At 45.4% G+C, this 27,776-nt stretch overlaps 2 protein-coding genes across 4 annotated transcripts; both read left to right on the top strand.

Annotated features, from left to right (window-relative positions):
• The first annotated feature begins 2,868 nt into the window (after positions 1 to 2,868).
• On the top strand, positions 2,869 to 5,316 carry pfdn1 (prefoldin subunit 1). The gene is made up of 4 exons (XM_062453870.1): positions 2,869 to 2,937; positions 3,364 to 3,530; positions 3,743 to 3,827; positions 5,070 to 5,316. The coding sequence occupies exons 1-4, from the start codon at positions 2,905 to 2,907 to the stop codon at positions 5,151 to 5,153; spliced, it is 369 nt and encodes a 122-aa protein (XP_062309854.1). The 5' UTR covers positions 2,869 to 2,904; the 3' UTR covers positions 5,154 to 5,316.
• Positions 5,317 to 11,283: 5,967 nt separating this feature from the next.
• slc23a1 (solute carrier family 23 member 1) lies at positions 11,284 to 27,388 on the top strand. Of its 3 annotated transcripts, none has more exons than XM_062453670.1 (14): positions 11,284 to 11,433; positions 18,407 to 18,553; positions 18,695 to 18,852; positions 19,374 to 19,462; positions 20,329 to 20,396; positions 21,223 to 21,404; positions 21,608 to 21,728; positions 21,957 to 22,113; positions 22,282 to 22,429; positions 22,587 to 22,692; positions 22,935 to 23,064; positions 25,580 to 25,723; positions 25,917 to 26,012; positions 26,609 to 27,387. In XM_062453670.1, exons 1-14 carry the CDS (start codon positions 11,410 to 11,412, stop codon positions 26,890 to 26,892), a joined length of 1,854 nt encoding a protein of 617 aa, XP_062309654.1. In that variant the 5' UTR covers positions 11,284 to 11,409; the 3' UTR covers positions 26,893 to 27,387. The 3 variants fall into 3 exon arrangements, with proteins under 3 accessions (XP_062309654.1, XP_062309655.1, XP_062309657.1); XM_062453673.1 differs by having other exon boundaries at positions 11,303 to 11,433; positions 18,715 to 18,852; positions 26,609 to 27,388; XM_062453671.1 differs by lacking the exon at positions 25,917 to 26,012 and having other exon boundaries at positions 26,609 to 27,388.
• Positions 27,389 to 27,776: the final 388 nt, after the last annotated feature.

The raw sequence follows: 27,776 nt of genomic DNA on the forward strand, positions 1-27,776 counted from the left end.
AGTGGCAGAATGGGGTACAAGTCCGATAAGAATCAGAGACATGATGCAAACTTTACGGAAATGTACGCTGTTGTATCCCGCCTTTACCGTCTGACACTTGCGTTGTGAATGATTGTACAGACAACTTCTCTGGCGGTGTGAGAATTTATTTGTACCCTCAAAAATCCTGGACAGAAATACAAAATGTGGCACAATGAGCAGGCTTCTCCAACGCAGCTAGCTCAGAAAGTCTCCGCACAGACTGAGGCTAACCATAACCAATAACAGATTAGCAAAATGTAACAAGATAAACAGCATTACATACAAAAGTGACATTACCTGGACAGAAATACAAAATGTGGCACAATGAGCAGGCTTCTCCAACGCAGCTAGCTAAATGCAAGAGGGGGAGGGGAGAACAAAGAAGAGTAACGTTACACACAGACACACAGAAGACACTCCGTGCAGTTAAGATAGTTCAAGGTCCAGCTAGCTAGCCCACCAAAAAGTACTCGTCCACATTACATTATATTCCCGTCTACAGTCCCTTCAACAACAATAACATTTCAACAGCACTAAACAAAATGTAACTATCAACCAAACAGACTTGTGACCTTTTCAAACAATACAATTATAATTTTTCCCACAGTTGCGCTCCCGAGCACGCCTCACCTCAGAAAGTCTCCGCACAGACTGAGGCAAGATCGCACCAGGCACCCCGATGACGTCATCGACAGAACGCCAAAATACATTCTATAAAGCTTTTTAAAGTATACACAAAACGTATAATTAAATAAAACAAACAGCAGTACAATAATGGCAATAAAATGGAGAGGGATTTTATGTGAAAAACAAATGATTACTCATATCTGTTACACTGTCACTGTATAGTATTCCTTTCACTTGTTTAAAAAAAAAAAAGCTATAGGGTTAAATATAGGGCTATTCTAGATGGAACTCATCACATATGTTGTTTTTTTTCTTCGTGATTTGAGTATGATTTCCAACGCATTGTATCGGATTAAATAAACTGTTAACATGAACACTTAACTCCGTCGTTGTTCTCGCCAGGCAAAGAAAGCTTAATAGTTATTTTTGTAACAGAAATCTTCCATAATGCAGACTTACCATAGCTTACTGTCAACTTTATATTCAAACGAAATGCCACGAAAATCACACTGCCTTCAATTTAACATCAGTGTAGAAATGTGGCTTGTGTTTTATATGTTCAACCTACAAAACCAATTGGTTTTGTAGAGTAAAACCTAACCCAAACGCCTATTAATGGATATAACGTGATCTAACAAGACTTGGTAATAATGTAATAAATTGAGAAGTGTGTCTAAAATATAATCTACTTTATTGAACGTGCCTTTGAAAGGGGCATATTAACAGAACTATATACAAGACGTTTCCATCAGATAGCCTATAAGTGGGGGTGAAACATAGAGTCACTGAGGACCTTCATTGTCCCACAAAAGCAGTCTGGCTTTGACACGATCAAAAAAAGAATAATGAGTGTGTTTAACAAAAGCTTCTGAAGGCAAGACTAATATTATTTAAATATATATATCATTTCCTATTGTGGTTATCAGTTAAAGTACTATTAATCTTCGTCTTTGCTCCAGATAGACATGTCAACAATCTATGCTCACGCTTAACATAATATAATATTTGCCATCGTGTCATGAACGTTTTTACGAAAAATCTAATATATTTTAAAATAACGGGAATAAACTATATTAACAACATTTCATGTATGTGTGACAACCATTTGCTAAACTTGCTACAACAGGGCAGGCAACTCAAGCCATTTCTTTCAGCTCCAGGTAAATCGGCTATCGGCCAATGTGAACTTTTGTGCTCGTGCCCTGTTAGTATCCGCGAGCACATTTGCAGGCAACTTTTATTGACGTAAGCAAATAAATGGGGTGCTAGTTTACCCATTTCGGATTGGTTTCAAACTTAGAAAAAATCAGGAAAAATTATTCTATGAAAAAGCTAGTAGTATGAGCCAGGTTGAGAATCGAAGAAAAATTATTGGGGGAGATAGTTTTGTAAATGTTGACTGGAGTTAATAGAATAAAAACGACCGGAAGAGTCGGAAGTCAAACACGAAATGCAATACCACCTACATCCACCGGGGCCGTTGCTTCAAGCCGAGGGGCGAGGGGTGGGGGCTTGGCTGGCACCCAGGCTACATCACTTGTGGAATTAGACTGTTGTGTATGCCATAGTCGTAGCTGCCAGCAGATGTCACTGTTGAGTAAAAGTTTCGAGCGTTTCAAAGGCACCGACTCAAATGTTTCCTGTGTTTCAGAAAGCCTCGGTTCGCCCTAATCATGACTGTAGATGTGTTTTAACCCTCGTGCTGCCTTCGGGTCACATGACCCAAAGGTTCATAACGAACCATCGTTGTGTTTACCCAATTTTACCCAATACAAAAACAAATAAAAATAATTTTCTTTTAACCTTCGCAATGTGGGGGGTCTGAGACAGCCCAACGGTTAAAAGAAAATGCTTCACTTTGTTTTTGTATGCGGTAAAGTTGTCGCAATACGACGGTGGGTCACAATGACTGATGGGTCAGAACGACCCGAAGATAACACAAGGGTTAAACAATGGGTTTCATGTGTGCAATTAAGTTACAAACTTGGGGAAATATAACTCTGAGCCAGGATGGTTGTAGGTTTAAACCGAAAATAAAAGAAAAAAGGGGATTTCGGCTTTTATTTTACATCACATTTTTGTACATTTTAAATATACTTACAATGTTTAATTATTCTAATTAATTCGTTTGGATTTGGGGTATTGTAACAACAACAAAAAAGTATATTAAATTACATAAGTGTTACTCATATTTGTGCGCATGACGCTAGAGCCTCGACATTCTCTGACGCTACTGACGTCCTAGTTGAGTCCATCATGGCCGCGCCCATAGACCTCGAGCTAAAAAAGGTACATCTTATTTTGTATTTTCTACGCGATTAAAGATACAGATGGGGTGTATTCTAAAGGTCCCATAGTAAACATCACTCAACTAAATTGTCTAATATTCTCTGAAGCTGTACAAATGAAAAGAAACGCCACTGAGGGCATGGCACAAAAAGCTCGTGCATGGTACCCACAGGCTAGCTAGCTAACATTATCTTGCAGTAAGAGGTAGCAAGCTAGCGGTAGATGCCACGGTAGAAACTGTTCATGAATAGGCATCAAACAGCGAAGTTAAAATTACAAACTGTGCTAAACAAAAGCCTATGATCAATGTATGATATCTTCATCCTAACTACCTACTTTGATGAGGTTGATGAAGGTTAAAGTGCTAGTACACCTACAGGACATTATCAACATTAATGACTGCTGTTATTGTCTGGCTGCACGCAGGCCTTTGCAGAGCTTCAGGCCAAGATGATTGACACACAACAGAAGGCTAAGCTAGCTGACTTGCAGATCGATCAGTTGACCCGGATGAAGAAACATGCCAACCTCACACACACGGAGATTGCCTCATTGCCAGGGACCACGCGAATGTACGAGGGTGTGGGGCGGATGTGAGTAACCTTCTCTAGACTGGTGCACAAAGTTGTGGAACACCACTATAACTTGTGCGTGTGTGTGCACGCAAGTTCTGGTACACAACTGTGGAACACTCAACCACTATAACCTGTGCGCGTGCGTGCACGCAAGTTTGTCCTTGCTTGGTTTTGTCTGACTAAACTTTCTCTGTCTCCCTGCTCCTTCTCCCCTCTCTCTCTTCTCTTAGGTTCATCCTGCAGTCTAAAGAGGATATCAACACCCAGCTCACAGACAAACAGAAAACGGCAGATGAGAAGATTAAAGAGCTGGAGGTGGGAATGCAGACACCTCGTCTGCCCCCATCAGTTACACACACACACCAGGACTCTGACTCACATTAGAATACATTTGTTCAAAACTGTTTTTGTGGGGGGCATTTTGTTTTTAACATTACATAGACATTATTCCAAATAGATCTTACTAGAAATGTGTGCGTATGATGCTAATGATATCCGAGTTGAGTCCATCATGGCCACGGTGTTTGTTGCATGTCTCCACGCTGGTGTTGACATCTTGGTTTTCTGCTGGCGCTGGCTAGCACAGTCACAGTTCCAGCTGACTCATTCTTTTAATATTTGTGTGGGAGAGCAACAATGGCCCCCCAGATGTCAGCGAGTCCTCATTGTGTGGGCTTGCTCCTGCATCGCCGAAAGCTGCCCATGCTGCTGATATTCAGGGGCCATTTCGATGGCATCACAGGTGACATCTTGGTGGTGAGGTCATAGCAGGCTCCTCTGTGTGGGGTCAGACAGGGTGACTGGAGGCGTCACACTGGAAGCTATTGTAGGGGTGTCTCAAGCAGTTGTCATGGAGTAGTTTGTCAGAGTCTCTTCCTCACTTTCTCCGGGCTTTGAACTAGGGCCCTCACACTCACACATGCAATAACCAACTTTCATAACCACCTCTTTAGCCAGCTGCACCATGGAAAGGCTAGCAATTCCATGGCCCGGGTGGCCCGTATTTATACTGAGTGAGATTAACCAATTCAACTTGGGTCACAGGAGCACAGGGTGACTCAACGCTTCACACAGGAAGTCATTGTAGGAGCACAGACAATAGGTTTGATGTGTTGGCCACTAATCTTCCTGCTTCTGTGTGACACGTCATTCTCTCCCCATGTCTTCTGACTCCCTCTCAGATCCCTCTCATATCTCTCTAAAATTCAAATTTGATGTATTGGCATGAATGTCACAATATCGATGTTGCCAAAGCATCAAAAATCTACTAAACCTCAGGTTGTGGCATGTTGATTCCTATTGGGCAGCAAGATATGCCCTGTCTTCTCCTAGGAGTATTTTTTATTTGGATATGTCATTAAGATCTTTGAAATCTGTAATTATAGAGTGGAAAAGAAAATATTTACTATTTCATTTAATGGTTCACATTGTAGAATGGTTCACACTCTCTCGAACTCTTCTTCAGTGAGATGGTGTGTATATTTTCAATATGTCTTTCTTATTTTCTTCCCAACTAACCTCTGTACCTCTGTCTCCCGTCTCCCTTTCCTCCCTCAGCAAAAGAAGACCTACCTTGAGCGCAGTGTGAAGGATGCTGAAGACAATATCAGAGAAATGCTGATGTCCAGGAGGGCTCAGTAACACACACACACACGCAGGCTAATACACCCACAGACAATTTTACGTCTATGTAATAAGTGTTCCCACATTACCCAAGGTGGCCACGTGTCTGTAAATCACCAACCAATTCTGCAAGCTCTTTCCTCCTGTTGGTCTTTCCAGGTAATAAAGTTATGAAACAGCAGAGTGTCTGTGTGTGTGTTTGTGTGTGTGTTCTAACATGTGGGAGTTCCAGGAAAAAGGTTTGAGACATCCAGAACGGTCTGAAAATCTTTTGGAATGACCTTTGGCCTATTTCACACAAAAGTGTTGTTGCATTTCCGATCAGGAGTGGATTATGGAAGACCAAACCTGCCATATTAATAAACTTCCACGTCTATGCATACATATGGAAATAAATAATAGAATAAATGAATGCACAAATGCACACAGAAATACATGAATGAGAATATGGAGCCAAGACAAAAATAATTGTTTATCCATAATTATATATTCTTTTGATTTATGCATTGATATAGATATTTCATGTATGCATTTATACATGGATTTGAACATGTATGTATTGTACAGCAGGTTTGGTCCTCAAAGATAAGGATAATTTATTGTCATTCCAAAGAAATGGTACATGAGCTGGAACGAAATTAGGTACTGAGGTCCCGTTAAAACCACTCACAAATAACTTAACTACTCATAAATAAATACAATAAATACAGATAACCAATCATATACACACATAGATACATACTACAATAACCTGAAAAATTAGCAGCATAGTAAAGGAGATAGGAGCTCAAACTTCTAGAACTAAGGGCTGAGTCATTGTCTTGCCACCTGATCACACTCCCAGTATCAAGGGGGCATTGTGGGCTAAACATGCGCACCGTACAAATACTGTTAACAAGATGCATAAGCTGACCTCTGTTTCATGATCCCAGATACTGCAAGGGAATGGTTCACAAGTTTATTACTAGTTTATTGCTAGTTAAATGTTTCTTGTCTTAATTAAACAAAACAGACTAAATTGTTTTTGAGTAGGATCATCTCTACATTTTTGGCGATCCATCTGTCTGTAATGTATGCATTGTGGGAATTTTTACATTTGCAAAAACTGTCAAAAACTCGGGGTGCTGATTCATGTCACTTCAGCGTGTGTTGGGCTCCAGAGGATGGACAGAGCTATGACACCTTATCAGGGCTCTCAAGTGTCACGAATTGAGCGTGACAGTCACTCATTTCGGTCTTTTGTCACGCCCTACCGCCACACATTGTATTTCTCACGCATAAAAAAAATATTTATAATATATTTAATATGCCGCAGCATATTAGGTGAGTCACCACCTTACCGCGGTGGAGGGGTTTGCGTGTCCTAATGATCCTGGAAGCTATGTTGTCGGGGGCTTTATGCCCCTGGTAGGGTCACCCAAGGCAAACAGGTTCCAGGCGAAGGATCAGACAAACCGTGGCTCAAAAACTACCATGAAGAAAACTAAAATGGTTTTCAGTTGCCCCTGCCCGGAAGCGGGTCACCGGGGCCCCCCCCTGGAGCCAGGCCCGGGGGTGGGGCTCGATGGCGAGCGCCTGGTGGCCGGGCCTTTTCCCATGGGGCCCGGTCGGGCACAGCCCGAAGAGACAACGTGGGACCCCCTTCCAGTGGGCTCACCATCCGCAGGAGGGGTCATGGGGGTCGGGTGCAGTGCGAGACGGGCGGCGGCCGAAGGCGGGGGCCTTGGCGGTCCGATCCTCGGCTGCAGAAGCTAGCTCTAGGGACGTGGAACGTCACCTCGCTGGCGGGAAAGGAGCCGGAGCTGGTGCGCGAGGTAGAGAAGTTCCGGCTAGATATAGTCGGCCTCGCCTCGACGCACAGCATCGGCTCCGGAACCAGTCTCCTTGAGAGGGGCTGGACTCTCTTCCACTCTGGAGTTGCCCTCGGTGAGAGGCGTCGAGCTGGGGTGGGAATACTTGTTTCCCCTCGGTTCGGCGCCTGTACGTTGGGGTTCACCCCGGTGGACGAGAGGGTAGCCTCCCTCCGCCTTCGGGTGGGGGGACGGGTCCTCACTGTTGTTTGTGCTTATGCACCAAATGGCAGTGCAGAGTACCCACCATTTTTGGAGTCTCTGGGAGGGGTGCTGGAAAGCGCTCCTCCCGGAGATTCCCTCGTCCTCCTGGGGGACTTCAATGCTCATGTGGGCAATGACAGTGAGACCTGGAGGGGCGTGATTGGGAGGAACGGCCCCCCCAATCTGAACCCGAGCGGTGTTTTGTTGTTGGACTTCTGTGCTAGACACGGCTTGTCCATAACGAACACCATGTTCAAGCATAAGGGTGTTCATATGTGCACTTGGCACCAGGACACCCGAGGTCTCAGTTCGATGATAGACTTTGTAGTCGTGTCGTCGGATCTGAGGCCGAATGTCTTGGACACTCGGGTGAGGAGAGGGGCGGAGCTGTCAACTGATCACCACCTGGTGGTGAGTTGGCTACGATGGTGGGGGAAGATGCCGGTCAGGCCTGGCAGGCCCAAACGTAATGTGAGGGTCTGCTGGGAACGGCTGGCAGAATCCCCTGTCAGAAGGAGCTTCAACTCCCACCTCCGGGAGAGCTTCGACCATGTCTCGGGGGAGGCCGGGGACATTGAGTCCGAATGGGCCATGTTCCGGGCCTCCATTGTTGAGGCGGCTGACCGGAGCTGCGGACGCAAGGCGGTCGGTGCATGTCGCGGCGGTAACCCTCGGACTCGGTGGTGGACGCCGGAGGTGAGGGAAGCCGTCAAGCTGAAGAAGGAGGCCTATCGGACTTTGTTGGCTGGTAGGACTCCAGAGGCAGCTGATGTGTACCGGCAGGCCAAGCGGAATGCGGCTTTGGCGGTCGCGGAGGCAAAAACCCGGGCGTGGGAGGAGTTCGGCGAGGCCATGGAGAATGACTTCCGAACGGCTTCGAAAAGGTTCTGGACCACCATCCGGCGACTCAGGAGGGGGAAGCAGTGCACTGTCAACGCTGTATATGGTGGGGATGGTGCGGGTGGCCTGGGAACGCCTCGGGGTCCCCCAGGAAGAGCTGGTGGAAGTGGCCGGGGAGAGGAAAGTCTGGGCCTCCCTGCTTAGGTTGCTGCCCCCGCGACCCGACCCCCGGACAAGCGGAAGATGATGGATGGATGGATGGATGCTGCAGCACCCAACCAAAATTCCTCTGGCCGCGCCACTCACACTATGGAACCGGCAGGAATCAAGCGCGTCTCCCCTGGAGTTCTTAACAGCCATCAAAAAAAAGAAAGGGTCTATACAATAGCCAATAGGAAAATAGCACCATTGTATCTGGGTAAGATTTAATGCAACAACCAATGGAAAAAAAGCATATCCTGTAATTTTTCACGTGATTCTGCTACAACGTCTTCCAAAAGTTTGGTTCACCAACAGAGCAAACCACTGGAGCTCGAGCATCACTTTGAGCACAGTCATGATATCCTGTTTTAATGCAAATTAAACAACAGCAAATTCACAACTTGTTTGACACAAACAATGACAACTTGACTGCTGTTAGAAAATGTTTCCCAGATAATTAGCATCAGTTTTTCATGAGTGTCTTAACCAACAGTTTTACAGCCTGTTCACTGACAACACCTGCTCAGAACAAGTAGTTCATAGATGTAGCCGGTGTGTATCGGTGAAACTCACTTCTCAGGTATGTAAAAGGCCACCCGCGTCGACGGTTAGCTAGCTTTTCGTTGGTGTAGTTGGTAGTGGTGGCGCTTGAAATGTCAGAGGTGGCAGGTTCAAACCCAGTGCGGGACGAACATAGGCCTGATACCTTTTCGTTATCACACGATGACTGACATATTGTCACATTATAAACATCTCTTTCCAAATACACGTAATAATTTTATGTGTTTTGCATAGTCGATGTTATAGGTCACTTTTAAAATAATGTCATATTTTATAATTATATCCTGGCCATGGATGCATTAATCATTGCTGCCTTTCAAAGATGTCAGGTAAAAAGCAATTAATGAATTAATTTTGACCCCCTGGTGGGGGGGGGGGGGGTTATGGGGGGAATGTCACTCTTGCCTGTCTTCAAAACTTGAGAGCCCTGCCTTATATTCAAGATCCTGTAAAGCAAATTCCATGATTTGCTTCTCAGTACATTATATACGTGTGAAATGAGTTCCTGAAAGCATGTGCAAAGCCCGACAACTTAATGTGGAGTTAGACCGTAGAACAGTTTCTCTTCCGTTTTCAGATCAGGTTTTAATGGGCGAAGCCAAAAAATGACCGATCTACGTCACTTTGACCGATCTACGTCAAATCACTGAATGGCTCCTTCTGCTGTACTGTTATTGTAGCCTACATCAGCTAGCTAGCTAGCTTCAAGATGTCTCCCTCCACCCGCAACTGCATCAAAAATAGCGTTAAATTTCACTATTGATGAGGAAAGGAAAAATAGGTGGATTGATTTTGTGAAGAGCCACGCTGATGGAAAGCTTCGGATAAACTCCAACAGCCGCATCTGCAGTGACCATTTCACCGCGGATAGTTTTAACATGGACCAGAGACAGACGGGCTTCACAAACACACGGCTTCTCTTGCAGCGCGGAGCCGTACCGAGCATCGCCCTCCCGGCCGTTCCTCCTCCGGTCGCACCTGGATCATCCACCGCCGGCAGCAGTTCATCACTCAGTTCTGTGTGCTTGTTATAATTATACTAGATAACTTTTCCAGAGGTATCTCTGCTATGAGTTAGTGCAAACCGCTAACTTTATATTAGGCTACTAAGTAGAATGATGGTATTTTGGTGAAATGGTAGCTAATGTGCAAGTAGTTGAAGAGCTCACTGTCTGCTGTCTCTGGTGTCCATTTTTACTCCTGTGTTACAGAACAGGGGAACGAGCTTCATTTATATGCATCTGTATGTTTCACTCATTGAACAAATACATTCTAATACTATACTGTTTTGTTCGGCTTGACGTAGCGTCCATTATCTGGGTCGTAGGTACTTGAGAGAGGCGGTGCCTTCCAGCAATGGGGCAGAGCTTCAGTTCCTTCATGCGACACGCCCCCCCAGTCTCAAGCAGAGAAGACTGCTGATTTTCTCACGATTTCAAAGCCTAATTTAACATGTTTTTTTCCATTCGAATTTGGAAGCGTAGTTAATAACACATTCTTCTGTGGTGTGGTGAACTTAAAACTTGTTTTCAATTCCACTTTACAGGATCTTTAAGTGTGCTTCAGATCGGCAGAGAGATGTCGGGGCTTGTGTGCAGTGACCCAGATGTATGTGTTATATTTACATTAGTCATTTAGTAGATGCTCTTATCCAGAGCGACTTACAGTAAGTACAGGGACATTCCCCCCGAGGCAAGTAGGGTGAAGTGCCTTGCCAAAGGACACAACGTCATTATGCACGACCAGGAATCAAACCAGCAACCTTCTGATTACTAGCCCAATTCCCTAACCGCTCAGCCGCCTGACAACTTATATGACAATGACTTTGATAGTGTCACAAGAGCTGAGTCATCAAATTATTCAAGCGCTGCCTCTCCAGGAACACACACGGTTGGCTGCATTCACATGTGAGGACACACACTGATATACTTTAGAACACTTACATGGATGCACTCTGTGTCATAAATATATCGACTCTCACACATTCTGTTTGTTGGTCTTTCACATTGATAAAGCTGTTATACGTCACTGATCAAGCTCTTTATTAACCAGACTGAACCCTGACTCTGACTCCTCCCTGCTCTGATCGCATTCATCCCCAAACTCTTGTGTCCTATATCCTTGTCTGCCATCTTATCTCCTGCCTCCTATCTCCTCTCCTGCCTCCTCTCCTATTTTCTCTCCTGCCTCCGATCTCCTTTCCTGCTTCCTCTCCTATCTTCTCTCCAGCCTCCTATCTCCTCTCCCATCTTCCCTCCGCCTCCTCTCCTGCCTCTTCTCCTACCTACGATCTCCTCTCCTGCCATCCAACTCCTTGCCTATCTCCTCTCCTATCTGCTCTCCTGCCTTCTATCTCGTCTCCTGTCCCAATAGGCCTCCAAACCCAGATCTCCTGATCTGAGGGGGGGGGGGGGGGGGGTAAAGTCCGTCCCAGGGCAGATGATTAACCAAAGGTAATCTGTTTCCTAGCGCCCCTTAAAACAGCACCGACTATCACCTCACACGTGTGTCATTGAAACAGTCCGTAGGACCTGTTACACACACACTCACTCACCCTCTCTCTCTCACACACACTTGCTCACTCTCTAACACGCGTGTCAGGAGGCCCACCGAAGCACATGGACTCGACAGTGGAACGCAAGGTAAACTCTCCTCACACCCACACTTCCACCTGTTGATACACAACCACACGTTCTGACGGCATGCCTACTGAATGACACCTTGGTGGAAATTCATCAGAAATAGACTTAGCTGCCAGAATACTGCAGCTTCACAGATGTAGAACAGGCTCTGTTTGTGTGGGGAACCAGGTCTTTATCACTGCTGAGTGATTATTCTGATGGGGTGGGATGGATATATGGATGGATATATGGATGATGGAAGGAAGTAAATATATCTTGGGTATTGAGAGATGGAGGGATGAATAGAGTTGGGCTGGTGAGGAATGGAAGGATGAAGAGAAGATTGAACTCTTTGAGGGTGATATAGAGGGATGGAAGGGTGGAGATGATATTCTTTTAAGATGGTATGGAGGGATGGAGATCTTCAAAAGTGGGATAGAGCAGAGGGACATTTGGTAGAGCAGTTTTAACCAGCCAAAGTTCCATAGTTCTTCATGAATGTATGTTAAAACCACCATCTAAGATGCTTGTGAAACGAATTTGGACCTGCCAAGTAACTTATCTTGCCTTATCCCAAACATGCGTCTGTAAATCATCATTAGATGGCAAGTTGATGTGGAGCCTTCCATCTTACCCTGCAAGGATACAATTCTCGAATTAGATTGTGATTTTGCATAGTGATTACTTAACCCAAAAGTTCACATTTATGAAAGAAATCAAAATATGTACTTTTTGTATGTATAATATTTTGCATTAGGCAACTTTGAAGACTTCATTAGCCTATCCTACAGTATAGGCATAGACCACCCAAAAATCGAAGTTTGTCAACTGTTTTCCGACCTTAAAAATTGTGTAGTAGAAAAACTAATCCATATTCTACATTTACAGGATCTTTTCCGTAGGGGGCAAGTGTTTCTCCCTTCTGAATTATTGGAAAAGATAGGGGGGACTCTAGCTCATGCTTTTGAGCCTATAGAGTCTATAGTATAATCTGAGTCCTACGTTATCCTTTCATTTTGGTGTTGGAACAACTAGGTCTACTGAAACAGTTGACAAATGATTGGATGGCCTTTGCCTTTAATGTTGAGAGGCACAGGCCTAGATGCTATACAGTAGTAACACATCTGTTGACCTCTTTGGCATGTTGATAGTGTCTGTGGTTCTGGTGCAACATCGTGTGGGTCTGTGTTTGAGCAGAAATGATGGTCTGTTGTTGTTGCATGTGTGTGCGTGGGTCTGTGGGGCAGTTTTTCTCTAGAAGACTTTAGTGGTCGTGTGGGTCTGTGTTTGAGCAGAAATGATGGTCTGTTGTTGTTGCATGTGTGTGCGTGGGTCTGTGGGGCAGTTTTTGGGTGACCCCCACTCCAGAACTTGTTGTGTGGTACGAGCCCCATGAGCTGGTGTAATACATTTCATGTATCATCATCTAAAGACTTAAGACATTATATTTAACAAGCAAGATACTGTAAGCATTGTAAAACTACAGTTCATTCTCCCGATGGCCACTCCAGGCTTGAGCCCAGTGTTCAAACAAAACAAAACTGTGCCTATTTAAAGTAAAGGTATAAAAAGCAAAATGAAAATTAAAAGTAGGCCTACAATAATTGTGTCCAAGATGCAGTGGACTACAAGTATAAAACAGCATACAATAGCCTACTCAAGTACTTATTATAATTAAAAACTTATAATTAGGCTACAGTCAACAAATGACCCATGATCACCCATCTTTTTTAGGAAAGCTTAAGGTGACGGTTGTTGTGCTTTGCAGCAAAACGTTTCACAAACGATATGTGAGAGTAAGTGGATTTTATAGGACTGCTTAGCTGATGATATAAAAATGATCGATCTCCCAACTGGCACTGTATTGTGTGTTGTTGTAACGTAACGTCAGCGAAACAGAGACCATCAGTAAACCTTATGGATACAAACAAGATTTTATATTTTATATTAAGCTGTTCTTGTCTTTACTCAAATTAAAACTAATCAAAGGGCAGTGCTCTTATGACGAGGGAGCGATTTGACTTTTGGCTAACGCAATAGACTCGCTGTTTTTGCTGATGCAGAATCATCTTTAGCATTGCCCTACATTAGGCTAGCCTAGTCCTAACCAGACTCTCGTACATTTCATTTGTACAGAGAGTCTGGGTTCGCTCCATTGACAAGCGTTGACTTCCTTGTAGGCGGATACTCTGTTGAAGTTTAAAACTATTGGATCTGCCCAGAGCCACTCTGGATCTGCCATAACCAATTGCTAGCGTTCGCCTTAGCCAACTCCTTCACCACTAACGGAGCTAGCTGGAAAATCAAACTTTTCCCGAACCCCTTGGGGAGGAGGGCCACGACATCATGGCCCCCACCAAAACTCAGCAAAACTGTTTCTTGCTCCGGCTTTATCTTATAGATATTCGGCAGCGTTGCCACAACGGACCGAATGGCTTCGCTCGCATCCTTCTCCGCCGCCATTGCGGAACTACAACACAAACTAGCGCAACGCATCAACGTCATCGTTCTCATCCACTCCCTCTGTTCGCTGATTGGACAGGTAGAACGTTTACCGGAGACATCTGACTAACGCTACGGCTACACCAAGCGCGGAAATTCTGACGTGCGGAAAAAGAACGTTCACGGAGCGGATCTTTTATTTAGCCGGCTACACTGGACGCGTCAAAGATTTACATTTAAGATGAATCCGTTATCTGTTTTTCTGTGTTTGTTTACTAGACTCTATGTAAAAAGGGCCACGCAAACCTTGCGGAAAATAATAAAAATAGAAGCCAGTCTATTTATACATTTTCCGCACAGAAATTTCCGCACAGAAATTTCGTTTCGCGTCTGGTGTAGCCACTCTCATTGCTTACAATGTATTAGAACTCTGCTGAGTCCACACTGCGTCCGCAAGGCAAAATTTCCATGCTTGGTGTAGCCACGGCGTAATGTAGGCCTACCTCAAACCCAGACGCAGTACAGAAGCAAAATTAAAATTGAGCGGAAGTACGTAGGAGGGCAGATCTAAACACAAACGTGTGTTTAAACTTCACCTGGGGAAACTGACTTCACCTTCAGAGGCTAGGGGGCAGCTCAGTCACTCCAGTCTTTGCCGGGATGCAGTGCCACCGCACCGCAGCAGACTCCAAACAGGTCAGGGGTAAAAAAGGTGAGAAGGATACGGTGAACCCCCGACCCTCTAGGTGGGTTCGGGGGCATGCTCCCCTGGAAGAAAATGTATTAAATTTTAAAGTTAAACGCATCAATCTGGTGCACTTTAAGAACAAAATTAAGAGGCTAGATCTATAGATGTAGAATCTGTGCTCTTGTAAATAACGTAATGTTCTTTTAACCATAATAGGTTTGTATAGCATACATCATAAAAAACTATTAAACAAACGGGATTACCTGTGTTGAACTACTTTATTTTCTATAAGTCAAAAGCATCACTTACTACACGACATAATGGCGGTTTATTTTTACAGTACAGTTTTTGGATCACCAAAGTTAAGGGGGCAGCTGGGGGGGTAAGGCTCTAGGCTCTATTCAAACAGTACCATCTGCCCCCAAACACTTAAATAAGCTTGATATTTATCCAGGGGGAAATGGCTAATTCAAAAGAAGTTTGCTGGAAGCGATCATTGTCAGTAACAAAGCCAAAAGCGACAATTTGGTCTCAGTCTAGAGCCCTGCGTGGAGAAGCTGAATTGTGCCTGAATTGAAACATTTTGACACCAACGTTGTCTATGTAGCCCAAATATTGAGGGATCCTTAAGGCCGATTTATACTTCTCCGTTTTTACGGACCACCGACTCTTCTGGCAGTGAAGTGTTTTCAGCACCCACAGCCTTCGGAGTACTATAAATTCAACCAATCCGTCCAACTCCGTCCGTCCGTAACGGAGTCGGAGAAGTAGGATTCAGCCTTTAGGGGTGGGAAAAGAAAGAAGAAAAATAATAATATATATGTGAGAGAACAATGGTTGTGCTCGACGAAGGCTTGAATCTCGTTCATTAAAAGGAACAAATCTTTTTTCGAGTCATTCGTTCATTTCAACGGCAAATCATTGTATGATTTGAAATTTTTCATGATCACAGTCACACTAGCATTTAATTATCACGCCACACAATTACACTGTGCTGAACTGTAAGTAAAGTTAAACAAAAGTTGCAAAAATTACCAAAATAACAAAACCTGTAATCAAATCAAAGATTGATGTAACCTGTAATCAAAGAACGAATATCATTCACGTCTTACGCCTGGGACACACTGGCTGCGAAGCGCCTGGACGCGCCGCGCAGCGCCACGATCGGCTACGACTGAGCAAAAGCTGTTCACACCAGACGCGCATTTCTCCGCGCCGGTCACCAAGCCTTTCAGCTACTCTGAGCTTTCCTTTACGCCTGGGACACACTGGCTGCGAAGCGCCTGGACGCGCCGCGCAGCGCCACGATCGGCTACGACTGAGCAAAAGCTGTTCACACCAGACGTGCATTTCTCCGCGCCGGTCACCAAGCCTTTCAGCTACTCTGAGCTTTCCTTTACGCTGACATGGTAGCCTACATAAACATGGCATTGGCTATATCCCAGCATTGATCCTTATCTACGTTGTCCTTGTAAAATTGTTGCTGACATACAGTAAAATCTTAATAACATGTTTTTTAATTCAAATATATCAATTAATATGGTGTCTTTCATCATCCTGCAGCCGATTTCGCAAGCGTCTCGCGAAAAAATTCGACCAGCTGCCGAAACGATCGCTGCACATCGCAGGCGATCGCAGGCAATCGCAGCGCTTCGCAGCCAGTGTGGTTGGTCCCATTTGATAACATGGGCGCCGAAAGAAAAAATGAGGCGCTTCCAGGTGCGTCGCAGCAGATCGCAGCCGATCGCAGGCAGTGTGTCCCAGGCATTACGCTGACATGGTACATAAACATGGCATTGGCTATATCCCAGCATTGATCCTTATCTACGTTGTCCTTGTAAAATTGTTGCTGACATACAACAACTCCCTGTGCTTTTCAACTTTGAGAATTCATTTGATGCTGATTTTAGAAATCTACTTGGGGGTTCTCTCTCGGTAGGCTATGTCTGCTTGTGTGTTGTGTGCAACGCGTGACAACTCGTTTCTCTCAAACAAACAAAACAACTACGGGCATGCTAGCTCAACGGATCTATCCGTTTATTTTCATTCGTTTTCATCAGGGTAACCACATGTAAAGGACGTTCGTTACCAACATTGTGTAATTATAAAGTCTACAACTTTACAAATGTTCACCGTAGTCTACAATTAATGGAGTAAAATTTTAATAACATGTTTTTTTATTCAAATATATCAACTAATATGGTGTATTTCATCATCCTGCAGCCGATTTCACAAGCGTCTTGCGAAAAAATTCGACCAGCTGCCGAAACGATCGCTGCAGATCGCAGGCAATCGCAGCGCTTCGCAGCCAGTGTGGTCGGTCCCATTTGATAACATGGGCGCCGAAAGAAAAAAGGAGGCGCTTCCAGGCGCGTCGCAGCAGATCGCAGCCGATCGCAGGCAGTGTGTCCCAGGCGTTACTGCTAAACCTAGCAGTCACGCGAAAGTGAATGACGAAAACAAATCCTTTCTGTTTTCTTTTCGGAGCGTGTGTATTCAGATCACGTGATAAACTATCCAAAGACTCGGATCCGAAGACACAGTCGTGGTTTCTTAGGTTTCGATTTCCTCTACCAGGGGTGGCTCTATGCAGGTCACGTGAAAAATTATCCAAAGACTCGTACCCGAACGAAGGAATCGTTCCCCTTCCGACCGAGTCTTCGGGTTAAAGATTCGTTCCTCTGCCGACCGTGAATCTGGGTACGAGTCTTTGGATCGTTTTTCACGTGCATAGGTAGAGGAAGTCGAAAGGATTCGTTCATTTCACGACCGTGTCTTCTTTTCCTCTACTAAACCTATGCAGGTCATGTGAAAAAGGATCCGATGACTCGTACCCGCAGACTCAGTCGGGAAATGAACTAATAATTTCTGTTTCATCGACTGTGAGCCTATGCAACTGTCCCGATGCGCGACCATGAGAAAAAGGAACTAATCTATGGAGTTAGATTAGTTTCATAATTCACAAACAAACGTAACACGATTCACAAATGTATTTCATGATTCACAAATAAATGTAACGCGATTCACAAATGTATTTCGTGATTCACAAATGTATTTCGTGATTCACAAATGTAACGCGATTCACAAATAAATGACCCCATTACATTTGTTTGCAACCTGACAAACACGAGTTACAAATCGGAGAACACGAGTTAAGGCCGATTTATACTTCTCCGTTTTTACGGAGACGGACACAGGGAACGCCCTCTCCGACGAGAAATTCCCTCTCCGTGCCCTCTCCGAGCCCCTCGGAGAGCTCTACGTGCACCTCCTGATTTTCCTGACTATCCGTCTGTCCGTCCGTCATTTTACGGAAACCCCTTGGCTGTGATTGGTCCGTATTAAGAACCGCTTGCGTCAGGGGCGGGGTTGCCGTGATAAACAGGACGAACAGAATCCTTTGACCGCCATTGCTGTAAGTTGTTACAATTCATATTTCAGCTAAACAGTACATGTAAATCAGCAACTGAATTAAAATGTGACGAGAAATGGGGAGTTTAGTTGATGAAAATGTGCGTATTTTATTGATGAAACGGCTAATTTGTAAATTTGTATCTTATTTATTCACATGCTTTCAAGTCTCTGACCAGAACTTCCTGTCTCCTGAAGAACTACCTCATAACTTAAATCTAGTAGGCTACTGACACCTTGTGGTCATGATTTGTAACTGCATATCATTACAGTAAATAACGAGTCAATCACCCTGCCATCAAATCGAATTGTTTTCCAGGCGGGGATCAACACAAGTGTCTCTGGCTTTACACTTGTGTCAGCTCTGTGTACTGGATAAAATTGACCCCCCCAATTGTCATTGTATGATTTGCTTTCTGTGTGTGACCTCACCGTATGATGCCCCTCCTCCAGAGTCATGATGTTCTGGAAGTCCCAGAGGGGCGGGGTCAGCAGACGGACAGGGTTAAGGAGACAATCGGAGAGAGGAAGGCCCTGGACATGATCTACACTATTGAGGATGTCCCGCCCTGGTATCTTTGTGTACTACTGGGCCTCCAGGTACATACACACACACACGCACACATACACACACACTCACTCACACACATTACACTCGCACAAACACATACAAAATGTTTCTTGCACATTCATACACGTTCACACTACCTTGTGTGTATGTGTGCTTGTGTGTGTGTGTAGCACTACCTGACGTGTTTCAGTGGTACCATCGCGGTGCCCTTCCTCCTGGCGGAAGCCATGTGTGTGGGTCAGGACCAGCACGCAGTCAGCCAGCTGGTGGGAACCATCTTCACCTGTGTGGGCATCACCACTCTCATACAGACCACCTTCGGAATCAGGTACCAATGTGTGTGTCAGCATGTGGGTGTGTGCATGTGTCTGTGTGTCAGCATGTGTGTGTCTGTATGAGTCAACATGTGTGTGTGTGTATGTGTGTGTATGTGTGTCAGAATGTGTGTGTGTGGATGTGTCGGTGTGTCAGAATGTGTGTGTGTATGTGTCAGTTTGTGTGTCAGTATGTGTGTGGATGTGTCAGTATGTGTGTCAGTATGTGTGTGTGCGAATGTTTTGGTACGTGTGTCAGTATGTGTGGATGTGTGTGTGAATGTGTCAGTATGTCAGTCAGTATGTGTGTGGATGTGTCAGTATGTGTGTAAGTATGTGTGTGGATGTGTCAGTATGTGTGTGGATGTGTCAGTATGTGTGTCAGTATGTGTGTGGATGTGTCAGTATGTGTGTAAGTATGTGTGTGGATGTGTCAGTATGTGTGTGGATGTGTCAGTATGTATGTCAGTATGTGTGTGGATGTGTCAGTATGTGTTTCAGTATGTGTGTGTGTGTAACCTCGTCTCTCCTCCAGACTGCCTCTGTTCCAGGCCAGTGCGTTTGCGTTTCTCGTCCCAGCTCAGGCCATCCTGGGGCTGGAGCGCTGGAAGTGCCCCCCTACTGGTCAGTCCTCCCTCCCTCCATCCCTCCCTCCCTCCCTCCCTCCATACCTCTCTCCCTCCCTCTCTCTCTCCCTCCATCTCTCTCTCCCTCTTCCCCCTCTGTCCCTCCATTCCGCCATACCAATGTGCCTCTGCCCCTCTGTCCACCCCTTCTTTTCTCCATCACTACATTGCTCCATCCAAGGGCGTAGGTTTGGTTTGAACATTGGTGGGGACACAGTTTTAGTATTCTATTGGCTATCGATGCTCATGCCTGTTGCTAAAAGCACGAATGAATGTCCGATAGCTACTAGTAGCAAGCAGACAATTCCGTAGTTGTGTTCCAGAGCTAGCAAAGACTCGTTAACGTAAAAAATACTATACATTTTCAACAATAGTATACAGTGTGTAGGGAGTGTTATATAATTCGATTTTATCGTTTATTATTCAATCAATGTTAATGTATACCTTACAGGAGTAGCCTGCCAAAAAGCCAATCATTGAATCTCTTCTCACAGTCTCTCTTTGACGCTCACTTGACCACTGTTAGCTAACAGGCTGGTACACATTGTGATCAGCGCTCTCCTGCCAATCAGGAGTAACGCTGACCTTGAGAGAGTTAACCAATTGTGGAGCAGAACATTTTAAAAGAATTAAAACATTTTGTTTCGACTCGCAATTATTGGTGGGGAAAATTACATGTTTCCTAAACATTGGTGGGGACATGTCCATACCGTCCCACCCTAAATTTACGCCTATGGCTCCATCCCTTCCTCTCTCTATCTCATCATCCCTCTGTCTCTCCATCTTCCTCACTGAACCTACATTGATGGCTTCTCTAATAAGTCTTCATTACAGAAGACTTCTAATTCTAATGTTGTTCCACAGAGGAGATTTATGGGAACTGGAGTCTTCCCCTGAACACCTCCCATATATGGAACCCCAGGATCAGAGAGGTGGGTGTGGCCACAGCACACTGGCCAATGACAGGCCTGTCTTTTCTGACACTCATACCCAGGAAGGGAAATATCCATCTAAGTCCTTGTTGAATATATGAAGTATAAGACACTTCCATTGATAGCCCAGTGGATTTTGTAGGAAGTAAATTGCTCATGGACACCAATATGGGACCAACTTTGGGTAACTGGGATGACAAGATTTGCCAAATGTACAATTTGGCAAATTTGGCAAAAAAAATAGATTTATTTTTACATAATTAGTTGTCATCATGTGCCATTTCACTAGATTAAAGCAATTTTATACCTATTAGCTAGATTATGTTTCCGTTGCTGTGGGTGATGAGCTACCAAAGTACTGAGGTACCACCATCAAATCCTCCATGTTGTGACGATGTCGTTGTCTCAACCATGTGTTCAACCTAGCTACCCCAACCCCTGAGTCACCCATGTCCCTGTAAGGATAATGTCCCCCTAAACCCCCCTGTCTGTCCCCAAACCCCCTGTCTACCCCAAACCCCCTGCCGGTCCCCCAAACCCCCTGTCTGTCCTCCAAACCCCCTGTCTGTCCTCCAAACCCCCTGTCTGTCCCCCAAACCCCTTGTCTGTCCCCCCAAACCCCCTGTCTGTCCTCCAAACCCCCTGTCTGTCCTCCAAACCCCCTGTCTGTCCTCCAAACCCCCTGTCTGTCCCCAAACCCCCTGTCTGTCCTCCAAACCCCCTGTCTGTCCCCCAACCCCCCTGTCTGTCCCCCAAACTCCCTGTCTGCCCCCCAAACCCGCTGTCTGTCCCCTAAACTCCCCAAGTGACCCTTTCCCTGCTCCAGATCCAGGGGGCCATCATCGTGTCCAGCCTGGTGGAGGTGCTGATGGGATTGGCTGGACTCCCAGGCCTGTTGCTGGACTACATCGGCCCGCTCACCGTCACCCCCACCGTGTCCCTCATTGGCCTGTCTGTTATTACCACCGCTGGAGACCGGGCCGGCTCACACTGGGGGCTGTCTGCACTGTAGGAGGACACAAACACACACACACAGGAACACACAGGCAAATATAGACATACACACACACGGCCACACACAGACACATAAACACAAACATACGCTTCATATAAATAGTGTAGATTCTTTGTCATCTCAAAATTTAGCACTTACAGGACAACTTCTTGTGTCTGTCAACTTCTTGTCTCTGTTTTCTTCTTCTCCATCCCAGGTGTATCTTCCTCATTGTTCTGTTTTCCCAGTACCTGAGGAACTGGCCCCTCCCCCTGCCCACCTACACCAGGAAGAGGGGCTTCTCAACCACCAAGGTCCACATCTTCAAGATGTTTCCTGTAAGAACTCACACACACACAGACGCACACATACACGCAAGCACATAAACAAACTCATGCATGCAAACAATGAGTTAACAGTGTTACTGGCTCACAGTTGCTTAACTTGACATGAATGTCAAGTTAAGCAATTGACACTGCTAATGATAGGATTGTATATCTGTGTTAATGTGTGTGTGTTTTATGTATGCATGTGTGTTTATGTATGCTTGTGTGTGTGTGTGATAGATTATCATGGCGATCATGTTGGTGTGGCTGGTGTGCTACATCCTCACCCTTACTGATGTGTTGCCTAGCGACCCTAGTCGCTACGGATACAAAGCTCGCACAGATGCCCGCGGTGACATCATGACCTTGTCACCATGGTTCCGGGTCCCTTACCCCTGTAAGACCAAACACACCGCCTACATACACACCCTGTACACACACACACCTCTTACGCATACACAGATACATCTTACACATACACCCCTTACCCACACACACTCCTTACACACACACACCCCTTACAAACACATCCCTTACAAACATCCCTTCTACGTCCTTGTGATAGGCCAGTGGGGGTTGCCGACAGTGACTGTTGCCGGGGTGCTGGGAATGTTCAGTGCTACCCTGGCGGGCATCGTGGAGTCGATTGGAGATTACTATGCCTGTGCCCGCCTCTCGGGGGCGCCACCACCACCTGTACATGCTATCAACAGGTGCGATCTTCTGGTTTGTCACTGCGTTCTATTTTACCATGTAATGGTGGGTTCTATTTGACTAGTTTGTCGTGTGATCTATTTTGTTGTGTCGTGTGTCATATTTTTTTGTGTCACATTGCGTCATGGTAATGTATGTAATTTCCTGTTGCTGCAGGGGCATCTTTACAGAGGGGGTGTGCTGCATCATCGCAGGACTGCTGGGAACTGGTAATGGATCCACCTCTTCCAGCCCCAACATAGGTGTGCTGGGGATTACCAAGGTAACCAAGCCCCACCCCTCTGGAGCCCAAAACACACCCAATCACGTGAAATCACATCAAATCACTTTGTATTGTTCTGAGAGGGCTTGGCCTAGACATCAATGCCAGAGAAAGAACTAGAACCTTTAGAGAGGAACAAAGGATGGGAGGACCTTGATGCATGCCCTGCTGTCTGAGCCAGCTAGTGATTACCGACCTCAGGGTTTTATCCTCTCTCTCTCTCTCCTCCCCTCCCGCCCCAGGTGGGCAGCAGGAGGGTGGTCCAGTATGGGGCAGCCATCATGTTCCTCCTGGGCACCGTGGGCAAGTTCACGGCTCTCTTTGCCTCCCTGCCCGACCCCATCCTGGGGGGCATGTTCTGCACCCTGTTTGGTGAGTGGTGGATCATAAAAACAGCTACACACTGGTCCAGAGGAGTTGGAACATGCCACCTGGGGTTAGAACATAGCATCTTGGGGTAGATTCTGGGGGTAGAACATGCCACCTGGGGGTAGAACATGCCACCTGGGGGTAGAACATAGCACCTGCTGGTAGAACATAGCACCTGGGGGTAGAACATGCCACCTGGGGGTAGAACATAGCACCTGGGGGTAGAACATGACACCTGGGGGTAGAACATGACACCTGGGGTAAAACATAGCACCAGTTACATACTGGTCGACAATTACTCTGCTCCAGTCCGGCCCATTTGAAATTGGAAATATAATTTCAGCCACCTCGCCTCACTTGAATCATCTTTTTTGTAGCAAGGTACTGGCACTCCACTCATCTCCCTGTACCCCCCACAGTTGTTCCATGTCCCCTCCATGTAAACACAGAGGCCCTCATTTACTAACACATGCGCAGTTCACGTTGCGTCTGTTTATGCGAGTTCGGTAATAGAGCCCGCTATGCTTCCTCATTTTGCGTAGTATTTATCAAACCTGACACTCATCAGGCAATTAGCGCATACTCCGCCATCAAGCGCAATTATCGCGCCTCTAAAAGAAAAATGGGCCAGCATGTTTCTATCATGGATCTTCCTATGGGAAAAAGAAAGCGCAAGCTTAAATTTAGTGACGTGCATGAAGTTACCGCAAGCCTGAACGTATTACAGTGCAGAACATTTACATGTAAATTTTTTCATTTAGCAGACTTTCCAAAAGTGCATAGGTCAATGATCACAAACAACGAGATAGCCCCAAAAACTTTGCAGGTAACCATGTTACGAACATGAAGAACATCAACACTCTACGAAAAAAAATTGCCCTATGTCTTCGCCTTACTCGGATCATTGCTGCCATTGCATAAGGTAAATTTGTACACACATGAAAACGCACTCCTGGGGCCTGTTCCATAAAGGACGCTCAAATAAGTTGGACTTAAAGTCCCAAACCCGACTTGAATTAGCTTAACAAGTCAAGCGGGGCTAAAGCGGTTCCATAAAGGCCAATTTCAGCTCACGCAGTCCTACTAATTCAAGTCAGATTTAAGTAGTCAAGCTAATTGCGCGTGCACCCTATTCTTAAGCAGCCCGAGAGGTAAAACATGGATCATACAATCCACCACGGCAAAAGCAATGCACACGGCCACGTGACTTCTTCCAGAAAGAACGTTCCCTTTAAGCCTTGTACTATGACAGCTCCCTCATCCACCGCTTCATCAAAATGAAACGACACGCCATGATTGACGTGAACGATAGGCTACGTAGGTCGAGGTCCTTTTTAGACCTTTACTTCGTTGATTAAAAAACAGACACCCTCTAAACACATGTAAATTTACTTTTTTGACATTGTTTTAAATAAATAGCCTACTATTAATCAATACATTACCCAGTAGCCTAACTTTTTAACATGGTTGTGTCGGGAAAATGGAGGAGATGTAGCCTATGGATTTAGGTTTGTTTTGCAATTGTAGACTACTGTTAACAACTATATAGCTATGATAATTATACTCGGATAATTTAGATTGAGATAGGCCTCCCTGATGCCTAAACATTTGAAATCACAAACTACGTTCACGCTACGTTTAACGTGGCGTGTATCAAATCATTGTTCATCGTCGTTTAATACATTAGGCTAAATGTTGTAGCCTATGTAGGCTATTTAAGTTGATTTTCTATCAATGTTGAACATATTGAACTGATGAGAATAAGAAAATGAGACTATCCGTGGTAAATCATCGTTTTCCCGTTGGGTCAGTGTTACAGGAAGGTCTGGTTAAGCACCAAGTCACGCTAAGCCTGACAGTTAACCTGCCCCGGACCAGACTAGTTTCGGAGCCTAAGTTGCCATAGTAACCGAGTTTGAACTACGTTGAGCTAGCTTTATGGAACCGAATGAACTAGAAATGAGCCAGACTAACTGACATAAGTCTGGCTTATTCGGTAAACTCGCTTTATGGAACAGGCCTCTGGTTTACACCTGCTTTTAAGAGGCTGTAAATTTCCTCCGCAAAATAGAGGCGCACTCTTACTGGCAGTCTTTGTAAATACCACAGAATATATAATTAGGCGCACTTTACCCGTTCACGTGGTACGCAATCTGCGATTTTACGCAATTGCGCCCTGTTTTTAAATATCCCGCATCGGTTAAGTCAGTCTTTGCGAACAATTAACGTCTGGAAACAGGCGCAAAGGCCTTGATAAATGAGGCCCAGAGAACCATGCATGTTTATGGAAAGGAGCTCCGGCCTGCAGTGTTGCCTATCCACCACCACAGGGCAGTGTGATGACAGACAACTCCCTTCTCAGTCTCAAAATGAACTCTCAGAATATAGTCATATAGTTTCACAAATTCGATACTAGCTACTTTCCTGTATTGTGTGTTCAATATTTTTACTTTTATACTTTTATTTACTCGTGTTTGTGTCCTGACTGTGTATGTGTCCTGAGTGTGTTTGTGTGCAGGTATGATCACGGCAGTGGGACTGTCCAACCTGCATAGTGTGGATCTGAATTCCTCAAGGAACCTCTTCGTTCTCGGCTTCTCCTTGTTCTTTGGCCTCATGCTTCCCAACTACCTGGACACACACCCTGGCAGCATCCAGACAGGTGGGTCACACACACACACTCATACAAAGGCAGCACCCGGAAGGTGGTTAGACCTGGGTTATACCTGGGCTAGGCCAAGGTTAGATGGAACTTGATAACAGCACGTGTATATTTACAATACAACATAAAACAATCAAGATACGACCAATCAATCAATCAGTGAATCCATCATGGTTTGGTTCCCTGTGGACAGGAGTGTCAGAGCTGGATCAGATCCTAACCGTGCTTCTGACCACGGAGATGTTCGTAGGTGGCTTCCTGGCCTTCGCTCTCGACAACACCATCCCCGGTATGACGGCTATGTGACCAACCTGGCTGCTCCACTTAACACATGACCAACATGCACACACACATGCACACACACACATAGATATGCAGAGGCATGTGCTCACACACTTACACGTGTACACACACACAAAGACACACACACACATGAAGCCAATGTGATCAGAGTGGAGTTATCACTTTCTGTCTGTTTGTTGGTGTTTGTCTATCACATCACCAAGGAACACATCAATCACTCACAGTGCAACAGCTGTTGCCCTTGACTACCACTGTTTGTTTACAAGGTGGTCTGTGTTATGTGTGTGTGTGTGTGTGTGGGGGGGGGGGATTGGGGGAGGATTGCTTGCATAATATGTAGTGGCTCTGTATAAAGTATATGGTACACTTTTGTGTGTCTGTTTGTTTGTAGGTCTACGTGTGTGTGTGACCCATTGTGGATGTAGGTCTGTGTGTGTAACCCAGTGTGGTTGTAGATCTGTGTGTGTGTGTGTGTGTGTGTGTGACCCAGTGTGTTTGTAGGTCTGTGTGTGACCCAGTGTGGTTGTAGGTCTGTGGGTGTGACCCAGAGGGTGTGACCCAGTGTGTGTGTTTGTCGGCCAGGAACGAGGAAGGAGCGTGGCCTGTTGGACTGGAAGGCGGCGGTTGCCTCAGAGGGCTCCTCTGCCAGCCGGGGCACCTACGACTTTCCCGTGGGGATGGTCTGTGTCCGCAAGACTGGCTGGCTACGCTACCTGCCTATCTGCCCCAGCTTCCAGGGCTGGGGGGACCGAGGGGGCCACAGGTCCAGCCTCCAAGAGGAGGTCAGCGAGGGGGCTGGTGGGATGGTGGAGGGGGCAGCATCAAACACAGACACCTCAGCTAGCCTGGCATGCACTAAGGTGTAGCTAGCATGTTAGCATGCTAACATAGCCTGATCTGCACTCGGGTAACCTGTAGCTAGTGCTTTAGCACGCTAGGCTAGCCTGACCTGCACAAAGGCAGGCTGTAGCTAGTGTGTACGCATGCTAGCCCAGCTTGACCTGCATCAAAATTTAGTTAGCGTTTTGGCTACCTACAGTAGCCTACTGTAGGTAGCGTGTTAGCCTGTTAGCTTTCTGCACTCCTATGCCTCTACTGTGACTCATAGTTGAAATGTCATAATATTACTTTTGAACACTGCTGTATTTTCACAGCCTTTTACTTTAATGACATGCTATTTATTAGATTTGAAGCTGTATTTAAACTGTATGAATTTATAAAAGCAACCACAAAACAATGTTTTTGTTACTGTATATCTTTATTGTGTACAAAAACAAGTAATTCATTAAATGTTTTAATTATGGATGACCTGTACTCAAATGTGAGGATATTGATGATACAAAACAAATGTAATAAAAACACTTTTTTCAGTGTGAATGGTTGTTTACATTATGAGCAAACTACTCAAATGAAGTTGGCAAACAAGAAAATGTTAGCAAGCAAACAGTAACATCCTGTCTTTGTAAAAACACAGTTGTGGATCCTTACAAAACATTTCACTGTGAAGTAAAAATATTAAAAAGTTAAATCAGTAAAGTATTGAGGAAGCACTGTGCAGTATGAGAGTAGGACAGTCAGGCAGTGGGAGGGTGAGCAGCTGTCTCTGGGGTCTCAGGTCCTTACTCAGGCTGCTCTCCTCCTCTCATAAACAACATGCCGCTATGGCCGGCTATGCCCTCAAGCTGCTAGCGATAGATGGAGGAGGTGGTAATGCTGAGATTTGAAACCATGAAGCTTGGTTTCACAGGCC

Source organism: Osmerus eperlanus, chromosome 27 (assembly GCF_963692335.1).
Source record: "Osmerus eperlanus chromosome 27, fOsmEpe2.1, whole genome shotgun sequence".
NCBI classification, from domain to species: Eukaryota; Metazoa; Chordata; class Actinopteri; order Osmeriformes; family Osmeridae; genus Osmerus; species Osmerus eperlanus.

Excerpts from the sequence above, each read along its gene's own strand:
- slc23a1 (XM_062453670.1), top strand. The coding sequence starts at position 11,410 with ATGGACTCGACAGTGGAACGCAAG. Across the intron at positions 21,405-21,607 it reads CACTGGGGGCTGTCTGCACT|GTGTATCTTCCTCATTGTTC; the intron begins GTAGGAGGACAC and ends TCTCCATCCCAG. Across the intron at positions 25,724-25,916 it reads CCCTGGCAGCATCCAGACAG|GAGTGTCAGAGCTGGATCAG; the intron begins GTGGGTCACACA and ends CCCTGTGGACAG.
- pfdn1 (XM_062453870.1), top strand. The coding sequence starts at position 2,905 with ATGGCCGCGCCCATAGACCTCGAGCTAAAAAAG. Across the intron at positions 2,938-3,363 it reads TAGACCTCGAGCTAAAAAAG|GCCTTTGCAGAGCTTCAGGC; the intron begins GTACATCTTATT and ends GGCTGCACGCAG. Across the intron at positions 3,828-5,069 it reads AGAAGATTAAAGAGCTGGAG|CAAAAGAAGACCTACCTTGA; the intron begins GTGGGAATGCAG and ends TTCCTCCCTCAG.